Source organism: Dreissena polymorpha, chromosome 15 (assembly GCF_020536995.1).
Source record: "Dreissena polymorpha isolate Duluth1 chromosome 15, UMN_Dpol_1.0, whole genome shotgun sequence".
NCBI classification, from domain to species: Eukaryota; Metazoa; Mollusca; class Bivalvia; order Myida; family Dreissenidae; genus Dreissena; species Dreissena polymorpha.
The window spans coordinates 38,418,675-38,439,816 of record NC_068369.1 but is presented as its reverse complement, the minus strand read 5'-3'; the positions used below and the strand labels follow the sequence as shown (position 1 = coordinate 38,439,816).

At 37.9% G+C, this 21,142-nt stretch overlaps 1 protein-coding gene across 1 annotated transcript in view; it reads right to left on the bottom strand.

Moving 5' to 3' along the window:
• The window catches only part of LOC127859695 (C-type mannose receptor 2-like), a 29,842-nt gene extending 11,598 nt beyond the window's left edge, over positions 1–18,244 (bottom strand). Inside the window, exons 1-8 of the mRNA XM_052397201.1 lie at positions 18,081–18,244; positions 17,421–17,581; positions 14,907–15,040; positions 14,431–14,555; positions 11,012–11,123; positions 10,116–10,248; positions 9,687–9,769; positions 9,369–9,484 (exon numbers count right to left, since the gene is read on the bottom strand). Coding sequence (XP_052253161.1) covers positions 9,369–9,484; positions 9,687–9,769; positions 10,116–10,248; positions 11,012–11,123; positions 14,431–14,555; positions 14,907–15,040; positions 17,421–17,581; positions 18,081–18,138 — 922 coding nt within the window. The 5' untranslated portion in view covers positions 18,139–18,244. The remainder of the gene's footprint in view (positions 1–9,368; positions 9,485–9,686; positions 9,770–10,115; positions 10,249–11,011; positions 11,124–14,430; positions 14,556–14,906; positions 15,041–17,420; positions 17,582–18,080) is intronic.
• Between the last annotated feature and the right edge of the window lie 2,898 nt (positions 18,245–21,142).

Sequence of the window (21,142 nt, the reverse complement as noted above, 5' to 3'; positions counted from 1 at the left end):
TGTTAACGAAAACTATATAGATGTATTACCTAAATCAATAAGACAATACGACACAAACCTCCGAACTCCGAGTCTGCCACAAAGAAGATGTGGTGGTCAAAATATGTCTCTGTTATAACTAATGAGATGTTGAAGATGAGTTTCATTTTGTTTGTAAATGTCCTTTACACGTTAATATTAGAAGACCTTATTTCAAGGAATGTTAAAACATTAGGCCTTCTGTCTATAAATTCCACTAATTGCTGAACACAACGAATGAATTTTAAATGATTAATAAAGCCAAATATGTACAAGAAGCTCTGATGTTATTAAATAATATTCTTATGTTGTTACTTAATTTCAAATAGTAATACTCCATATATAACAATTATTTTACCTAGCCTTTTCGTAAACGATGCTGCTAATGTTTATTGTACATGTATTACTATGTTTATCTCTGGAACATAATTGTATGTGAAATATCCAGTGTTTAGACGATCTACACTGTGTAAGTCTGAATAAATATTTGTCTTGTTATAATTATTTTAAGGTAGTATTATTATTCTTTAATAGTGTGTATTTATCAACTTATGAACCTGTATATAGATCAATATTAAACCGATGGAGCTTTATAGTCATTTTTCTATCAATGGTGCAAGAAATGTCATACTCCTTTTGATAATAACAATTCATGTCGCAGATTCCGTCCGTACTACCAAAGGTACTATGTTTCACCGTATCACACTGTCCGTCCGTGCTACCAAAGCTGCTTTTTTTCACCGTGTCATACTGTCCGTCAGTACTATTGCAGAATGTCCCTCTGTACGTCCGTACTACCAAAACTACAATGTTTCACAATGTCACATAGTCCGTCCGTTCAACCAAAGCTATTATGTTTCACCGTGTCAGACTGTCAGTTCGTACTACCAAAGCTACTTTGTTTCACCGTGCCACTCTGTCCGTCCGTACTACCAAAGCTACTATGTTTCCCCGTGTCACACTGTCTATCAAAATTACCAAAGCTACTTTGTTTCACCGTGTCACAATGTCCGTCCGCGTACTACTAAAGCTGCTTTGTTATCCCCCGCCATAGGCGGAGGGATATTGTTTTGGCGTTGTCCGTCCGTCTTTCCGTCCGTCTTTCCGTCCGTCCGGCATTTTTGTGTCTGGAGCCATATCTTGGAAGTGCTTCGGCGGATTTCATTGAAACTTGGTATGAGTATATATATGGATAAGAGAATGATGCACGCCCAATGGCTTTGTACACTATCTGTTAATAACGAAGTTATGGCCCTTTGTATCTTGAAAAAATGTTGTTTTTTTGTGTCCGGAGCCATATCTTGGAAGTGCTTTGGCGGATTTCATTGAAACTTGGTATGAGTATATAAATATATGGACAAGAGGATGATGCACCCAAATGGCATTGTACGCCATCGGATAATAACGGAGTATTGGCCCTTTGTATCATGAAAAAATGCTTTGTTTGTTTGTGTGTCCGGAGCCATATCTTGAAAGTGCTTTGACGGATTTCATTGAAACTAGGTAGGAGTATATATATATATATATGGATAAGAGGATGATACACATTGGCGTTGTCCATCCGTCCAGACAACTATTTGTGTCCAGAAGTATATTGGCGGGGGATATCAATTCAACGAATTTGCTTGTTTCACCGTGTCACACTGTCTGTCCGTACTACTAAAGCTACTTTGTTTCACCGAGCCACACTATCCGTCCGTACTACCAAAGCTACTTTGTTTCACCGAGCCACACTATCCGTCCGTACTACCAAAGCTACTTTGTTTCACAATGTCACGCTGTCCGTCCGTACTACCAAAGCTACTTTGTTTAATCGTGCAACACTGTCAGTCCGTAATACGTGTTTAATCGTCCAAGCTCTGTCGATGTTAAAATATATACATGTCAGTCCGTAATACAAAAACTACTTTGTTTCCCTATGTTACACTGCCCGTTCGTACTACCAAAGCTTCTTTGGTTTCCCATGGCACACTGTCCGTCCGTACCAGCAAAGTTACTTTGTTTTACCGTGTCATACTGTACGTCCGTACTGTCAAAAGCTACTTTGTTTCAGAATGTCCCTCAATCCGTCCGTAATAACAAAACTACAATGTTTCACAATGTCACACAGTCCGTCCGTACTACCAAAGCTATAATGTTTCATCGTGTCATATTGTCCGACCGTACTACCAAAGCTACTTTGTTTCACAGTGCCACTCTGTCCGTCCGTACTACCAAAGCTACTTTGTTTCACCGTGCCACACTGTCCATCCGTACTACCAAAGAAACTTTGTGTCACCGTGTCACACTGTCCATCCGTGCTAACAAAGCAACTGTGTTTCCCAGTGTCACAGAGTCCGCCCATACTACCAAAGCTGCTTTGTTTCACCGTGTCACACAGTCTGTTCCCTTCTACCCAAGCTACGTTGTTTCCCAGTGTCACACTTTCCGTCCGTACTACCAAAGCTACCATGTTTCATCGTCTCAAAATGTCCCTCCCTTCTACCAAAGCTGCTTTGTTTGCCCATGTCACACTGTCTGTCCGTACTACCAAGGGTACTTTGTTTTCCCATGTCACACTGTCTGTCGGTACTTCCAAAGCAACTTTTTACACCGTGCCACTGCCACTGCCGTCCGTACTACCAAAGCTAGTAGATTTCACCGTGTCACAATGTCCGTCCGTTCATCCAAAACTACTTTGTTTTACCGTTTCACACTGTCCGCCCATGATTCAAAGCTACTATGTTTCACTTTGTCCCACTGTCCGTCCGTCCTGCAAAAAAAGCTTCTATGTTTTACCGTGTCACACTGTCCGTCCATATTACCAAAGCTGATTTGGTTCACCGTGTCACACTAGCCGTCCGTTCTAACAAAGCTACTTGATTATACCGTGTCACACAGTCTGTCATTACTTCCAAACTAATTTGTTTCACCGTTTCACTCTGTCCGTTCGTACTTCCAAAGCTACTAAGTTTCACCGTGTCACACTGTCCGTTCGTACTACCAAAGCTACTATGTTTCATCGTGTCACTTAGTCCGTCTGTACTACAAAAGCTACTTTGTTTCACCGTGTCACTTTGCCCGTCCGTTCTACCAAAGCTGCTTTGTTTCAACATGTCAAACAGTCCGTCCTTACTACCAAAGCTGCTTTGTTTCACCGTGTCACTCTATCCGTCCGTACTACACAAGCTTTGTTTCACCGTGTCACACTAATCGTCGGAACTACCAAAGCTATTATGTTTCAACGTGTCACACTGTCCGTCCGTACTACCAAAGCTACTTTGTTTCACCGTGTAACACTGTTTGTCTGTACTACTAAAGCTGCTTTGCTTCACCGTGTCACACTGTCCGTCCGTAATACCAAAGCGGCTTTGTTTTACCGTGTCACATTTTCCATCCGTACTACGAAAGCAACTTGGTTTTACCGTGCCACACTGTCCGTCCGTACTACCAAAGCAATATTGTTTCACCGTGTCACACTGTCTGTCTGTTCTACCAAAGCTGCTTTATTTTACCGTGTTACACAGTCCGTTCATACTACAAAAGCTGCTTCGTTTCACCGTGTCACACTGTCCGTCCGTACTACCAAAGCTACTTTGTTTCACCGTGTCACACTGTCCATCCATACTACCAAAGCTTCAATGTTTTAACATGTCACACTAGTCCAGTCGATTTGTGCAGATTTTCACCAGAATTGTTCAAGTTGTGATAAAAGAATGAAAATTTGCAGAATACTAGCTTAGAGCATACTGAACAAAATCAGATATGGACCCACTCTCAAAAATTTGCATATAGGGGTATGGCGGCCATTTTAAAATGGCGGCCGTCAAATTTCCAAAAAATACATTTAAAAATTCAACAAAATAGTATTAATGTATCAACTGACCTGAAATATTGTATTTACCAAGCAAATGACCGTGTCAATGTTATAAAAACCAAATTAAAAATAAATAAGATCTAATGTTTTAAAAAACCAAATTAAAAAATAAATATGATCAAATTAAATGACGGCCATCTTGAAATATGAAATTCTAGCCACATTTGTCAAAATTATTGAAAAATATTATATTATACCGTCTTGAACATTTGTTACGATCTATTTGAAACATTCACGGTAAGCATAATAACAATAGCAAGTGGTTGATATAATTTGAATAGTTTTTGAAACAAATTCAGGTTAATTAAGAGTTCACTATCAACTCTTACAACACAGATCACATGTGCATGATCAAATAAACGTTTATTGTCAAGTGCAAAGTAAAAGTTAATGTTTTCATTCCCTATCACATTGCCCTCCGCATTTACACAGAGCTGTGCAGCTCAAAGCTGCTTTAACACTCTTGCAACGTCCTCGCCAGCTATTTTCACTTTTGCATCCACATCTGGTGAGTTCTGCACAAGACTCGGACGCTTGATGTAAGGTTGTCCAGAAAGGTTCCCACATTCTATCTTTGCTGTGCTTCCAACCCCAGGAGCTATGTGGTTGGGACTTGTGTTGTTTGATCAGTGACTGTCCCCAGCAAAATCCTGCCTGGTAAGCAGCTTTCTTGATGTGTTGATGTAACGCAGCAGAGCTTGGTGGGATATTGTCGATTGCACGCCCTTTTCGAGTAAAAAGATATTTTCTTGCCTCATTTACGTTTATGCACTCACTGCTCCTATCATACAACAATGCCACAAAACGTTCAATGTTTGAAGTACATTCATTGATACTATCGATATCTGGCTTATCACTCAGTGTTTCGAAATCTGTAGTTACTCCATCAAAAGACGGACCATGTTTCCCATGCAGTCTTTTTTCCACAATTAGAAAAGAATGACACTTGGTCACAGCCTCTAAAGGCATGGAAGAGTATCCTTGCTTGGACAATTGCACACAACTTCCATTCTTAGTGTCGAAACCACTATCTTGTCATCGGTTGCGTTAATTGTCGATAACTGTTCTGCTAGATAGGTAAATAACTCCGTCGTATTGTCATCAATAAGAAGAAATGATTACCAGTTTCATGGAATGGCTGAATCTGCCTGAACACGTCTTCTTATTTCTTTTCCACGCTTGCCACGGGTTGAAGCTTTCAAACTGCGCTATTCATCCCATACAACATCAACTCTGCTACACGTCTTCAATTGGTTATCAATATAAGGTAGAAAAACGTTTCTGGCATAATCTTGGAACGTCTTGCAGATATTGGCTTCAGCATATTGACAATTACAGGTCCGTCTAAGATCAGAGTTTCTATCTCGGGACTTTCAGATTCTGGTGTGATGATCTTCTCTAGAGGCACTAACAAATCTGACTTTGAACCGAGTCTCAACTGTCCGAACTGTGAAAGAGAAGGTGGATAAGCTTGATTCTTATGACGAAAGAATTCGTCAAGATTACCGTCACGAGCTTGACAGAAGACATACAACTGAGGAAATAACGAACAATTTTGTTTCAGTGAACTAATTTGCTGTTTATTCTTTGCGACAACCTTGGATTCTTGACGACTGAATAGATGTAATTTGTTTTGTTTTATGGGATCAGAAAGTGGTTTAGTGATTCTTCCCAATCTGTTCAATATTTCGTATTGTACTTGCAACCTTTGGATCAGCAATGTCACGCGCGCCTATGACTAAAAGATCCTCACATTCTTCCAAGAATGGATTACCCGTTTTCTCAAAAGTATTTGTCATCGCTTGGACTTTTGTAACAAATGTTCTGTTTACTTTCTACTTGCTCATGGTGTTTTATGTCCGGCCCTTTAGTTTGTTCTTGCTTGATACGTTCTTATGAAAACTGAAACTCATTAACCACACGAGCAATTTCTGGACCACATACCATCTATCGTAGAAGATAAGATGCATTTTCTGTAAGCCCAATAACTCCACCTTCTCCCTTCGCTAAATTGTTGTTTTGCTCATGAGCATGGTCGATAGTTATAACAGAAAATGCGTGGTGAGTTTTTTTGTACAACAAAATGACCCTTCTTGAATTCTGTCGCTATACTTGGTGCTACGCTGTTCAATTCTATCATATCTCTCACATGAATAGGGAGCCAACGAGCGCAATTTGAATGGTCAAATGCGAAGAACCAGGGAATTAACATGGTTTAAGATTCATTATACAGCTCAAAATTTCTTTCTCGTAGATACCTGACAAAGATAATAACTATCAGATCAAACTTAAATGTAAGTGACCAGAATTTGAACAGTGGACTTTCCATTTCTCTTCTTTCTTTCCACTCCTCAAAACTGATACTATTGACCCCTATATCGTCGACACTGTCTAAGAAGTGAGTATAGGACTTATGCATCAAAATATGTAAAGAGCAAACAGTTATCTGGTGCGCATGTCGGGTTCTAGTTACATGTGATGACTTAAGAATTGAGACTGCTGTACCGGCAGATGCAGCATTAGACTGACTTAACGCATTCACCCAGCCACTATCCTGTAGCCAATTCCCAATATTATCAAAGCAGCAATCTCTATGTGAAGACCACAAAACATCACTGCAATAAGATTCTCTCTCTTTCCGTATCTCTCAGGCCAAATCCATTGAATGTTTTTGGCTAGCGCATAAAGTGGCTGATCACATGCCATAACAGGTATTTGATCTGGATTAAGAAAATTGACACACTCTTTGATAATGGCCATTGAGTGCCGAATCATTGCAGCAGAATTCGCCTCTTCCTGTCCTGGCGTACAAGATTGAGCCACCTCTAAATTAGCAAGAGTAAGCCCAATTAAGTTTACATATAAGCATGAATATGTTCAGATAGAAAATCTTAAGTTTGATGCTAGATCCAGAGTTGCATTATCAAAGCAATTGTAAGTGCTACATAGATATAAATGTATGTTTGTATTCGTGTGCGAAATGGCTATTAAGCAAATATGTGAAGTCATATGCGCTAATGTTATTTTTATACTACATGCTTTTGTATATTTTATAAGCTCTACTAATAAGATATACCTATACTCTAAGCCTTGTGCATCACTGAAATGGTCTGAATGGATCATCAATGTTCCTTTCAAAAGTGGTACAGCAGCTGGCTCTTTCGGGAGAATGACAGGTGGTACTATTGAGTATGTTTTTGGTAGCGGTTTTATATTGTGTCTTTTCAGGTTTTTATTGATAAAGATCCCTTCTCTATTAGTACTTAGGTTATCAACTTCTGGGTGTTGAAATAGAGAAATCGCTGTTCCATGCAATGGTCCTTTAGCTGTAGTGGAGCTTGGATTGTGGTCAATATTATCAACTGCTCCGGTTGTAAAAATATTGCCATGAAGTTTTGCTGGACAAACAACATCATCATTTTGAAATCTGTCACAAATAAAATTTCCCATAGCTTTCGATATATTCATCAATCTGTCAGATGATATGCTGAGTCCTAAACTGAAAAGTTTATCAACAAGATCCTTTTTCTTGTTTCTGCGTGGATAACCATTTCTAAGTATATTGGCAATCGATGCTCTCTATCTGAAGAATGGTAAATTGCATCTGCCTCTTTTCGAGGACTTATTGCACAGTTGAACTGTACTTGCTGAGAAATTGTTAGTTTTTATTGCGATTCGACAACAGAACTAGAATAAGACTCAATGCTGGGTCCTCCTAATATTAATAAAAAAATAATAAAAAAGATGAATTTCCTTTTTTGGCAAATTCGAAATATATAATTTTCAAATGGCCGCTATTTAAGATGGCCATTGTATTTTTGCAAATTGAGGAAGTTGTTGATTGGGAATATTATAAGAGATTTGTAAACCAAATTCTATTGAAATATATGAAAAAATATATTTGTTATGATTTTTTGAAGATTTTATGAACAAATTATGGCCGCAATTTTAAAATGGCTGCCAAAATCCGCCATTTTGATTTTTTCAGATGGGTCCATATCCGTAATTAATTTTTATAACATTAACTCCATTTCTGCAAAGTTTCATGCTTTTATCATTTTCTGCACAATTTTCACACAAATCGACTGGACTACACTGTCCGTCCGTACTACCAAAGCTGCTTTGTTTCAACATGTCACACTGTCCGTCCGCACTACCAAAGCTGCTTTGTTTCAACATCTCACACTGTCCGTCCGTACTACCAAAGCTGCTTTGTTTCAACATGTCACACTGTCCGTCCGTACTACCAAAGCTACTTTGTTTCACTATGTCACACTGTCCGTCCGTACTACCAAAGCTACGTCACACTGTCCGTCCGTACGACCAAAGCTTCTTTGTTTCACCATGTCAAACTGTCCATCCGTACTACCAAAGCTTCTTTGTTTCACCGTGTCACACTGTCCGTCCGTACTACCAAAGCTTCTTTGTTTCAACATGTCACACTGTCCGTCCGTACTACCAAATCTGCTTTGTTTCAACATCTCACACTGTCCGACCGTACTACCAAAGCTACTTTGTTTCACCATGTCATACTATCCGTCCGTACTACCAAAGCTGCTTTTTTTCAACAGGTCATACTGACGTCCGTTTTACCAAAACTACTTTGTTTCCCCTTGTCACACTGTACATCCGTACTACCAATGCTGCTTTGTTTCATCATGTCACACTGTCCATCCGTACTACCAAAGCTACTTTGTTTCAACATGTCACACTTTCCGTCCGTACTACCAAAGCTACTTTTTCCCCGTGTCACACTGTCCGTTTGTAGTACCAAAGCTACTTTGTTTCACCATGTCACACCGTCCGTCCGTACTACCAAAGCTACTTTGTTTCACAGTGTCACACTGCCCGTCCGTACTACAAAATCTTTTTCGTTTCACCGTGTCACTCTGTCCATCCAGACTACCAAAACTCCTTGGTTAACCCGTGTCCCAATGTTCGTTCGTACTACCAAAGCTTCTATGTTTTACCGTGTCACACTGGCTGTCTGTTCTACCAAAGCTACTTTGTTTCACCGTGTCACACTGTCCGTCCGTACTACCAAAGCTATTATGTTTCAACATGTCACACTGTCCGTCCTTACTATCAAAGCTACTTTGTTTCACAGTGTAACACTGTCCGGCCTTACAACCAGAGCTACTGTGTATCCCCGTGTCCCACTGTTCGTTTGTAGTTCCAAAGTTTCTATGTTTCACCGTGTCACACTGTCCGTCCGTACTACCAAATCTACTTTTTTTCTCCGTGTCACATTGTCCGTCCGTTTTTTTCATCGTGTCACACTGTTCGTCCGAACTACCAAAGCTACTTTCACCATGTCACACTGTCCATCGTTCTCCCAAAGCTACTTTGTTTCACCATGTCACACTGTCCGTCCTTACTACCAAAGCTACGTTGTTTAACCATGTCACACTGTCCGTCCGTACTACCAAAGCTACTTTGCTGCACCATGTCACACTGTCCTTCCATACTACCAAAGCTATTTTGTTTCACTCACCGATGGGCTTGCGACACACGGCTGTATTCAGACTGTCGCATGACACTGGGCTCCAATTTCTGTTATCATCGATACTTGCGTTGACCACGGCACACAGTTTCTTTTCATCTATCAATCTAAGCAACAGGAACGTGAAAAAAATATTTAAACACTTTCATTTTTAAAATAATAAACAATTATTATTAAATCACATACAGGAAATAGCAATACGTTTGACATCACATATAAGAACACAAAGTATTTAAGGGGTTACTGTTTTAAGAATTGTAATATTATCGTCTCTTATATATTTTAAAAATAAGAGCATAATCAACTTGCGTCTGCGTTTCCGGCGTTTCAGCTAACCACCATTGTGGCGTCACATCGACGTCACTTCCGGGAAATCTCCAAGACGGGGTGCCCTGCGTCAGACAAAAATGTGTCTCAACCATTTAAAAATATGTCTTTTCCATAATCGTATGCTGTTTTTTGCAATTTTATCAAATATAAAGTAAGGATATTCTAACAACATTTAATCAAATCAGTTGGGAACAAATTGTGTACGCTACACATGGCAACCATAAAAATTGCGCCAATTGAGCGCCAATGGATACATGTCACGCGCGTATCGACCATGCCCAAGGTATAGAGCATATAGGGTAACCAGAAAGTAGAGGCCGGTGCGTATCGACCACGTAACATACCGAGGTATAGAGCATATAGGGTAACCAGAAAGAAGAGGCCGGCGCGTGCGACCACGTGACATACCGAGGTATAGAGCATATAGGGTAACCAGAAAGTAGAGGCCGGTGCGTGGCTTGTCAGGTGGGCCGTCAGAGCAACGAGCACATCTCGGCTCTCAGTGCGCGCCAAAATGGACTCTTCCTTCAGACATGCAGCCCTTGAACAATACGCAATATTAATAGCATCATCTGATTTTTATTTAGTTCGTAATAATGCAAATATTGTTCATCTGATTTACAGTTTACGCTTAAAGCACTTAAATATGTAAATGCTATTTATATAGAAGAGCTTCTACTATCAATTCTAGTACCGCTGATGTGTGTCAGGTTTTGTTTCTTAAGCAAAGTCCTGAACTGTGTATGTTTAATGTAAGGCTGATGACTGAAGATCCGTATATATAACTGATTTGCTTAGTCTCCGCTTTTGTATTTCGCTGGTATGAAGTATGAATCTAACGTAAATATCTTTAAAAGAGCTAAAACGGAAATGCATGTTCCTTAATCACATGCATACCACACTATTAACATTGTATAATGTAGACCTTTAGTCTGTAACTACAGATGAGCCGTGATCTGAGAAAACGGGGCCTAATGCATGTGCATAAAGTGTCGTCCCAGATAAGCCTTTGCAGTCCGCATGTGCATAAAGTGTCGTCCCAGATAAGCCTTTGCAGTCCGCACAGGCCAAAAAGGGACGACACTTTCCGCTTTTAAACTATTTTGTGTTAAAAGGAAGACTCTTTTTAGCGAACATTAATTTAACGCGGAAGGTGTCATCCCAGATTAGCTTGTGCGGACTGCACATGCTTATCTGATACAACACTTTACGCACGTGCTTAAGGTCCAGTTTTCCCAGAACCAGGCTCGTATGTAGTGTTTTATTGCTATAACGCTTGAACATAAAACTCGTCTAAGCTTTACTCAGCGTCCGCGTAGCTGTCTACGCCGTCCAGTATCTTGAAGCAGGCGGTGTCGGCGCCGGCAACAGTCAGGTCAAACCAGCCGTGAACTACATCGCAGAGCAGAGGTGATTCTGAAACAAAATGTGTAATTCTGCAATTAACACATAACAAAAATGAAGCAAACCGATTTCAATAAAAAATATATACCTGTATTCCATATGAACACAAATAATCAAGCACTCCAGTATAAATAAATACATAATATACCTTATTCCATATAAACACAAATAATCAAGCATTCCAGTATAAATATATACATACTTTACCGTATTCCATATAAACACAAAAAATCAAGCACTCCAATATTAATACATAAATAATATACCCTTATTCCATATAAACACAAATAATCTAGCACTACAGTATCAATAAATAAATACCGGAAATACTCATGTTTAATTAATTGCCTTACATTTAATATAACGTAGAATAGTTTATTTCACGTCGAGACCCAACGAACAAACAATTTGATGTTGCTCAACTTAACGACATTATATTAAATACACACAATGTATTCATTCTGTTTAATTTTATGAAGTTCATGTAATGTCTTAGTCCAGATTTTATTTAATTTGTAAGTTTAAGCATTTAAAGGTTTGCTTACACATGTACATTTTTATTTTATTGTCGTTAAACATATAATAACTTAAGAATTGCAACGGTCCAAGTCCGTACCAATTTGAAACCCGAATTTAAAATATAATATTGTACTTTTTTTGCCCCATAGTTTATAAGTTGGTTCGTTAAAGGGGCCTTTTCACAGATTTTCGCATATTTTGAAATTTGTCATTAAATGCTTCATATTGATAAATGTAAACATTGCATATAAAATTATCCAGTAAAAAAATCAAGAATACAATTTAAAAATAAAAGAAAGAAGGTAACCCTCAGCACGGCTCGAACCACTAACCCCTGGAATCCTGGAGTAAAAAGTTTACGATTCAGACCACTCGGCAATCCTTCCGTTTCACGACAACAACAGAACTCTCTAAATTATTAATTCGTTTCGCGTTGCAACGCTTTATAAATTTCGTGTTTTTAAATCGTTAAAATATGAATTTAATGGTTATTTTAGAGCATGGTCAATGTTAAGTATTACTGTTTATTCACAAATATCATAACTCAAACGAAAATTTGCGAATCTGAGACAACTTTTTTCAATTTTGTCAATTTACCCAAACGTGAAAAGGCCCTTTTATGTGAAATGATAATTAAAATATAATGAAAAAAGATAATCTTTCATTTGTCTGGGTAAAATTACATGTTTAAAGAGGTAAAATACCTTAAATAATTCTAAAAACAATAACCAACCAGTTAAAAAGTACCTAAGACGTGTATATATTTAAAATATAAGTTAAATTGCGTGAGCTATGTCTAAGGCCAGTGCTGGTGATCTACAATCGAAACGCTCTCGCGTCCGTTTCCTGGGCCTAGAACCAGTACTTGGTATGAGGAAGATCTAAAGAACGCTCCCACAGTGGGATCGAACCCGTGATATCCCGGTCGCTAGGCGAACACCACATCCATAACGCCACGGCGACCTTTTTAGAGTCATAGCGTCACGCTTCAAGTTAGATATCAATAAATGAGAATCTATTTCAAGTGACTTTCTAAGGTATGATTAAATGAAACCAAAACGACTATCAACTACATCTCGCTGTCATTCAAAATGTATTTAGAGAAATAACATCATAACGTTCATGCATTCAGTTTAATAATTTTTACAAAACTCGTGAAGTGCACACGTGAAGCCCCTTCCAAAACAACAATTGCAACACATCATTTACTGGTATTATTTCGATTAAATAGTATTAGCGTTTTTTCGACTAAAACCTGATTGTGGTATACACTTTGAGACTTTTCTAACGCATCACTTAATCATATCAATATAGCTCCCTTATTTTTGAATGGCTTGTGTTGACATTTGGACCAAGAATAATTCAACACATATCTGATAATTACTGAACATTTAATTAAATTGAAAAACAACAAAATATAAAACTTAACAAATTAAAAGCGTCACTTCAAAAGTCAAATTCGCAAACTCGTACAACGTTAAATAATAACAATGTGAAAAGTAAAACGCATAAACTTAGACGTCTTAAATAACTTACCGGCTTGCAACATGCCGAGTAAGTCGTTTCGCTCCTGAATATTCATACGAGCCATATTATTTTTCTTTAATTAATGTTATGTTTTTCTTGTGTAAAATTTTACCTAGAATTATGAAATTGAAATTAAATTGGAATAACACATATGTCGCCTTTACTACACTTGGTGATTTTTCTAACGCAACTTTTAAAACTTACATATCTCAGTAATGAGTAAATATTTTTATTTAAAATTGCACATGTGATTATTTGACTACAATATGTGCAAGCTAACGATAAAATCATTCATCCGTGACGATCGGACGCTTTAGCAAGTGGGAAAGGTAGCCTGTAAAATGCTAAGTGCGCGATTGCGATCCTGAATATTCATACGAGCTTTATTGTTTTGTAAATTAATTTTATGTTTTACTTGTGTAAGAACCCACCTAAAATAATTAAATTGAAATAAAACTAGAATTAAATGGCGTTTTAACATTTCTACGTGCAAACATATGGAACCACACCTACCTCAGGTGCTAAAGCGTCCAATCGTCACGGATGAATGATTTTATCGTGAGCTTGCATAGAATGTAGTCAAATGATCGTATGTACAATTTTAAATCAATATCTTTACTGAGATATTCAAGTTTGAAACGTGGTGCGTTAGAAAAGTCCTCAAGTGTACAAAATGAATTGTAGAATATCCATGCTTAAAACTGATTGATTCGCTTTGAGTTGTGAGTGCGTTCTTCTTTAGTGCGATGTTAAGTTTCCCTGTGTGCATAAGGGGTTTTTAGCACACAATTAAATATGACATAATTTAAATGAAGTCCAGTACAACAGCATTTGTAAACCCTAATTATTACACGAGTCTCTTTATGTATGGAAAATCAAGCAGAAATAGGTCAAAGTACTGGATATATAATTAAACAAACGGATGCCACATACACGAAAAATGATTAAACCTACCGTCATTGAACCGGTCAACTTAAGGCGTTTGATGTGTAACGGTCATTGAAACGGTCAGCGTAAGGCATTTGATGTGTAACGGTCATTGAAACGGTCAACGTAAGGCATTTGATAAGTAACGGTCATTGAAACGGTCAGCGTAAGGCATTTGATGGGTTTAACCGGTTTTAAAGAGCTCCGACCCTCACAATTGACCCGGAGCTACAAACAAAATAGTTAAATGCAAATAAACAAAATACTCCTGTAGCATCTCAATGCAACTCTAAACACTATTGAAATTACAATTTTAAAATTTATAAAAATAATTTTGACACCCTACCTTTAGGCCTCTCACATATGGACTGTAGCGGGATGCGACAGTCCTTGTCGTTGAGAAGATTGTCCCAAATCTCGCCGCAGTCTTCTGAGTCACGGAAATTGTTCGGCTCCCCGGATCCCCACAATCTGCTCACGAAAATATGATGCCAATGTTAACAAATTGTTCCAGTGTACGCTTTGAGCGATTTAAATTCTGTCATTAATATTGAAATACAAATATTCTGAACAAACGTTATGCAGGTTATTGATTTATTGAACAAATGTGTATCAATTACAAATTAAGTGCGGAATATTTCTTTTAGAAACAAAAACAAAACCGCTTAAAGGTATAAAACACAATAGGGGTGCATGGGCGGTAACATATTTTACATGAACGCGTGGTTTAGAACTACCAAACGTGTTGTTTATATAATCAATACATGTGTTGTCATTGAAATACTTTCCGAACGTGTTATCGTGATGCTTTACAACGCTTACATGTTATTGTTGGATTCGTTCCTGAATGAGCCGTCAATCCATTGCCATAGGCTTTCGTTCTCCTGATTTCTCCGAAGTCCGATCCACCATTCGTAACTGGGCGGATACTTGCTCACCTCTTCTATGATCCATTTCTGAAAGCAATTAAAAACATGTTTGTATTTTGTCATCATCATCATCAACAAACAATGGCTATGAATGTGCGTAATAATTGCTGCCAAATAACATGCCTTTTTTTCTCAATAAAGTGATTATTTTAGCATTTTACCTTCAAGGATGACACCGCCACTGAATGTAGCCATCATTTGATCTCGAGTGTTGTTCGGTCTCACAAAGATAATTAGTGATGCCAAGTAATTAAGTCAAGCATACATTTGTGATATTATCAAGAATTGTTCTCATTAAAAAACGAGAGCGCCAATGGCGTTAAAAGCATAGGTGCAAGATACAGGGAAGTTGCTGCTTAAGTAAATAGACGCTACCCTATTCGTCTTCGTCAAGAATTTGTCGTAAAAATTGTGGTAAGCGTTAGATGCAGATGTGCACAACAGATTAAGTTCTGAATACAGATTTCTGAATGCAGATTTTTATAGAAACTCCTCACAGCAGTTACTTCCCTTGCTTCGCCCGGTCAGTAACTTCTAGTATAAGGGAGACCACTGCGTAGGAGATTGAGATTTATAGTGCAGATAGAATTGTTTTACGAACAAAATTTGTTTTAGGTTATAAGGAGATTTTTTGACATAAAACGGTCTTAGAAAAATTCACTAAAAACGGTGTCAGCAATATTCTTGGAAGAAAACGTTAGAAAAATGTTTCCAAATAAAAAATTGTAGAATTACCATATACTATATTAAATAGAAATTTCGTCTGATTTTTGATCAGGTAAGGCTTCATAATGGTCAACCGTATCATGTGCATTTTCGAAATGTAGTATATACCTTAAGCATAGGTGCGTTGCACCTATGCTAAAAATTGACAGCAACGTGCTTTATTTTGATCGTTGACATGAGAGAATACATTTTATCTTGAAGGCAGCAATGTGAACATGACATAAAACTGCTTGATTAACGGGTTAAGAATATTCGTTATACAACTATAAAAAGAAAAACATGTTTTAAAATGATTTAACGAAAAACAAAATAAGCTGCTTTGGTGGCCACTTTGTCAGCCATCTTAGTGTTTTGTATTTTCTTTTGTTCATCATTGTAATTGTTAAGAATATGTGTGTTATGTTTGATGCTGTATGTTGACCTAAAATACAGTAAAGGCTTGCAGAATCGTGTTAGTATGTAACCTAATTAAAGAGTCATGCCAACTATCAATTTGTGATGGCCATCTTGAATATTTGAAAATGTTCAATCAGGAATAACATGCATCATCCACTTAATATGAACGGACATGGCAGTATGCAATTATTGTGTGCAAAGTGCGATACCGACTAATAGATCGACTCTTGCATGTTACAAACACATGTTACGACAACGATGCTATTAACTTATGATTAATACGTCAACATGTGTCCTCTATTCTAGTGCGTGAGCTAGGGTTAGTTTGGTAGCTTCTTCATTTTTTTGAAAATCATGACGGGTGTTGTGAAACTCACTGAACTTGAGTGAGCTGTGATACAATTTAGTATGTTCACGGTGTTTGCCAAACACAAATACTTGTTAATGAGACAAGCCTATAATCTACAGAGTCATTTAATAATAATTCAAAAACATTGCAAAGGCTTGTTTCATGCCATCCATATTGTATAAGACAGCAGGCGAAAATAGCAAAGGAATGCCTGTATCGATATTCACAAACGCCCCTTACGGAAATTAGAACATTAGTTGTACCACACTGAACATTTCATATCCGTTTTGTTATGTCAAACACAGTGTTCTGCCACCATCGTGGGCTAGTACGAGCTTCTTCATTTGTTGGAAGTCATGGCGGGTGTTGTGAAACTCACTAAACTTGACTGAGCTATGATACAATTTACATGTATTATGTTCACGGAGTTTGCCAAACACAAATACTTGTTAATGAGACAGGCCTATAATCTACTGAGTCATTTAATAATAATTTAAAAAACGTTTTAAAAGGCTTGATTCATGTCATCCATAATAATTGTTTTATCAGATCAAGGCAAAAATAGCAAAATAATGCCTGTACTGATATTCACAAGCGTTCCTTAAAGAATTATTTTCATTAGTTTTACCAAACGGAACCATATTCGTTTTGTTATGTCAAATACAGTTTTCTGCCACCACCAAGGATAGATTATTTATTATATTATAAATATTCAACGTAAAATATGAACAAACTTTAGAAAGAAAATCATTTTAAGACTTAATTATTTTTCTTAAGAGTTAATCTATTTTTTCAGGCCATGTGACGTTTCTATTGTACACCTTAAAAAGAAAAGAACATAGCACAATTTGTGTGAAAAGAGTTTCAAGATGGTTTGCACACACCACAAATAATAAAAATAATTATACTAATTTTTTTTAGACATATACTTTTTACCTTTTCCTCCTTCGAGTTTAGCTGCACAAGGTTTCCCCCGTACGCCTGGCACGTGCTCTGCGCACTGTCCCACGTCATCTTGCGGGCGTCCCAGAATCGGTAGCACGTGACACTGTCCGGTCTCTCAATCCAGCCCAGCGGGCAAGACCAGCAACACGTGTCTGTGAGAGGTATTAGTGCCTTGTTGAGACCGTGTATGTAAAATTTCGTATTATCATCTATTTTTGACCATTTGAAATATCTTAAAATCCTTGATACAAGACTGATAATTACTTTGTTAAAATGGTATAAATTGGTGTTATGAAACCAATTGGACTCTACCGCCAAATTATTAGAAACAGCGATTGTTATGTCCGAACTACACTTGTATATTATAAAAAAGGCACATCCGAAACTATGTTATTAAAAAAAGAAACAATAAGTAGATCTATATATGCGCTAAACACCATGCCATGTGCGTTACCATTGGCGTTATTTAATTTCCAAACTCAAACTATGCATACACCGTAATATCGTGGCAAAGTGATTACATGCTGTTAAGATACGTGTCTATTGGTACTATGATATTTCTAAACATATTATATAAGTATGCGTTAAAAATCGGGTCCACTTTAATGTCAAACACATGCTATTTAGTATCTATAAACGTTAAAAACTTACTTGCAACATGTTGGCATAAAATCAGAATCAGTACGTTGGCGGTTCGAATAAATCCCATTTCAATATTTAAGAAATCTTCATATATTATTTAATGCATTTTTCCACCGTCACATGATTTTGTTCCAGCGTTCATACATCAGTGGCAATTTTACAAAAGTGCAACAACTGGCAACCACTTGAGTATGGGACTAATTAGTTACAAGTTGAAGTACATGGACAAGTTGCCGAACAAAGTCTCGCCAATAATTTGTACGCATTTCAGATCTACTTAATTTAAACGGAGTATTCTTGATGTTCAGAAAATTCAGAAAAAGCGTCAATGATTCACATATAACTTTGAAATATATTGAAAACATGCATTATTATGTATAATTACATATTTTTGTATTCAATACAGTAATAACTTGTAAGATATTAATGTACCTTGGCACTTGACACTCAACTAAACCTTGTATCGAACAACACTTGGAACTCAACTTAACCTTGCACCGAACTACACTTTGCACTCAGCTAAACCTTGCAACGAACTACACTTTGCACTCAACTTAAACTTTCACCGAACTACACTTGGCACTCAACAATACCTTGCAACGAACTACACTTGGCACTCAACTTAACCTTGTTCTGAACTACACTTGGCACTCAACTATACCTTGCACCGAACAACACTTGGCACTCAACAATACCTTGCAACGAACTACACTTGGCACTCAACTTAATCTTTCAACCAACCACATTTGGCACTCAACTTAACCTTGCAACGAACTACACTTGGCACTCAATTAAACCTTGCAACGAACTACGCTTGGCACTCTACAAAACCTTGCACCGAACTACACTTGGCACTCAACTTAACCTTGCACCGAACTACACTTGGCACTCAACAATACCTTGCAACGAACTACACTTGGCACTCAACTTAACCTTGCACCGAACTACACTTGGCACTCAACAAAACCTTGCAACGAACTACATTTGGCACTCAACTAAACCTTGCACCGAGCTACACTTGGCTCTCAACTCAACCCTGCCCTGAACTACACTTGGGACTCAACTAAACATTGCCCTGAATTACACTCGGCACTCAACTAAACCTTGCACCGAACTACATTTGGCACTCAACTTAACCTTACACCTAACTACACTTGGCGCTCAACTAAACCAACCATGCACCGAACTGCACTTAGCACTAAACTATACCTTTCACCGAACTACACTTAGTACTCACATACAACTTGCACCGAACTACAGTTGGCACTCAACTACACCTTGTACCGAACTACACTTGTTACTCAACTAAACCTTGCACCGAACAACACTTGGTCCACAACTACAACTTGCACCGAACTACACTTGGCAATCCACTTAACCTTGGTTCGAACTACAATTGGCACTCAACTACACTCAGCGCCGAACTACAATCGGCAATCAATTGCGCGTTGCATTCAACTACACTTTGCACTAAACTAATTCGTATACTCAACTATATATTGCACTTAACTTAACTACATATTTCACCGAACTACAACAGGTACACTTTGTACTCAACTAAACCTTGCTTTGACTACACTTCAAACTACACTTCGCGCCGAACTACACTTGGCAATCAACTACGCATTGCACTCAACTACGTCGTTCACTAAAGTACTCCTGGCACTCAACTACACCTTGCACTCAACTACACCTTGCACTCAACTACACATTGCACGCAACTGCACCTTGCACTCAACTACACCTTGCACTCAACCACACCTTGCACTCAACTACACATTGCACGCAACTACACCTTGCACTCAACTACACCTTGCACTCAACTACACCTTGCATTCAACTACACTTTGCACTCAACTACACCTTGCAATCAACTACACTTTGCACTCAACTACACATTGCACGCAACTAAGCCTTTCACACTCAACTACACCAACGGACTTCATAGGCTAATCAGGGACGACACTTTACGCACATGCATTAAACCTCGTTTTTCCACAGCGATGCTCATATTCAGTTTACGTTGCTCTGCCTTCGTAGTCCTAAATACAGCCTTTAAATTGGATTGTATTAGGTTGCTATAACGTTTGTTCATGTAAGAACATCAAGTACATTTTGAATACTTAGATCCTTTATAATTATACTGTACGTGCATAAACAAATGGCATATTATTTCTTAAACGCGCTTGTATGCAAAGGTCAACTTGAAGTACACAAGTATGAACATATTTTCGTACAACTACCGGTTTATCACAATATTAGTCAACGCGGCATTCAGCTAGTGGACATAACTCATCATTTAGAAAAAACAAATTGCATAGAGGTTGTCTCCCTTATTCAGTCATTGCAATGGCAGTATATTGTGTAATCTAAACTCAGAAATATTTGTGAATAATTGTTTGCGTCATTCTGAGGCTATGGCGACATTGAAAAGGGTATTATAGTAGTGAAGTGCCCTACTCACTCGCGTAAAATCTCAGAAACTAGAAACGCGATTTCAAATAAAACTAAGTGTCGCAACTAAAACGACAACAATAGACTGTAAGTTACCAATCGAATCCATGGCATGTTGGTCGTCTATCTTGTGAAACCCAACGAAAGCATGCTAAGAACAATCATTAGGGCCACTAGATATTGCTCCACGCCAATAAAAAAAAACTTTTAGCCTTAAAAAAAAAAGTCAGGTAGTTTAATTTCAATCGTGTTATTTAAGTCTATATAATAATACCCATATAATTTATAATTAATTTCGAAATAAAGAGAAAAAAATGTTAAAACTGTGTATGGGGCAGCTAATTGTGGGCGCATATTAGAAATAAACGCTTTTATCGTCACCTTTGCGGCTACATATATGTTTAATTATATTTTCAAATCTTCCAAGCAGTTTAAGGTGAGGTCATATTTGAATTCAACATCTGATGCTAGATACTCGTGCAAAATGCACAACTGATGGCTGACAAAGGCCGCCACAAAAGCTCGCAATGAGCACGTGTTGCTCTAGATACTCGTGCACAATGCACAACTGATGGCTGACAAAGGCCGCCACCAAAGCTCGAAATGAGCACGTGTTG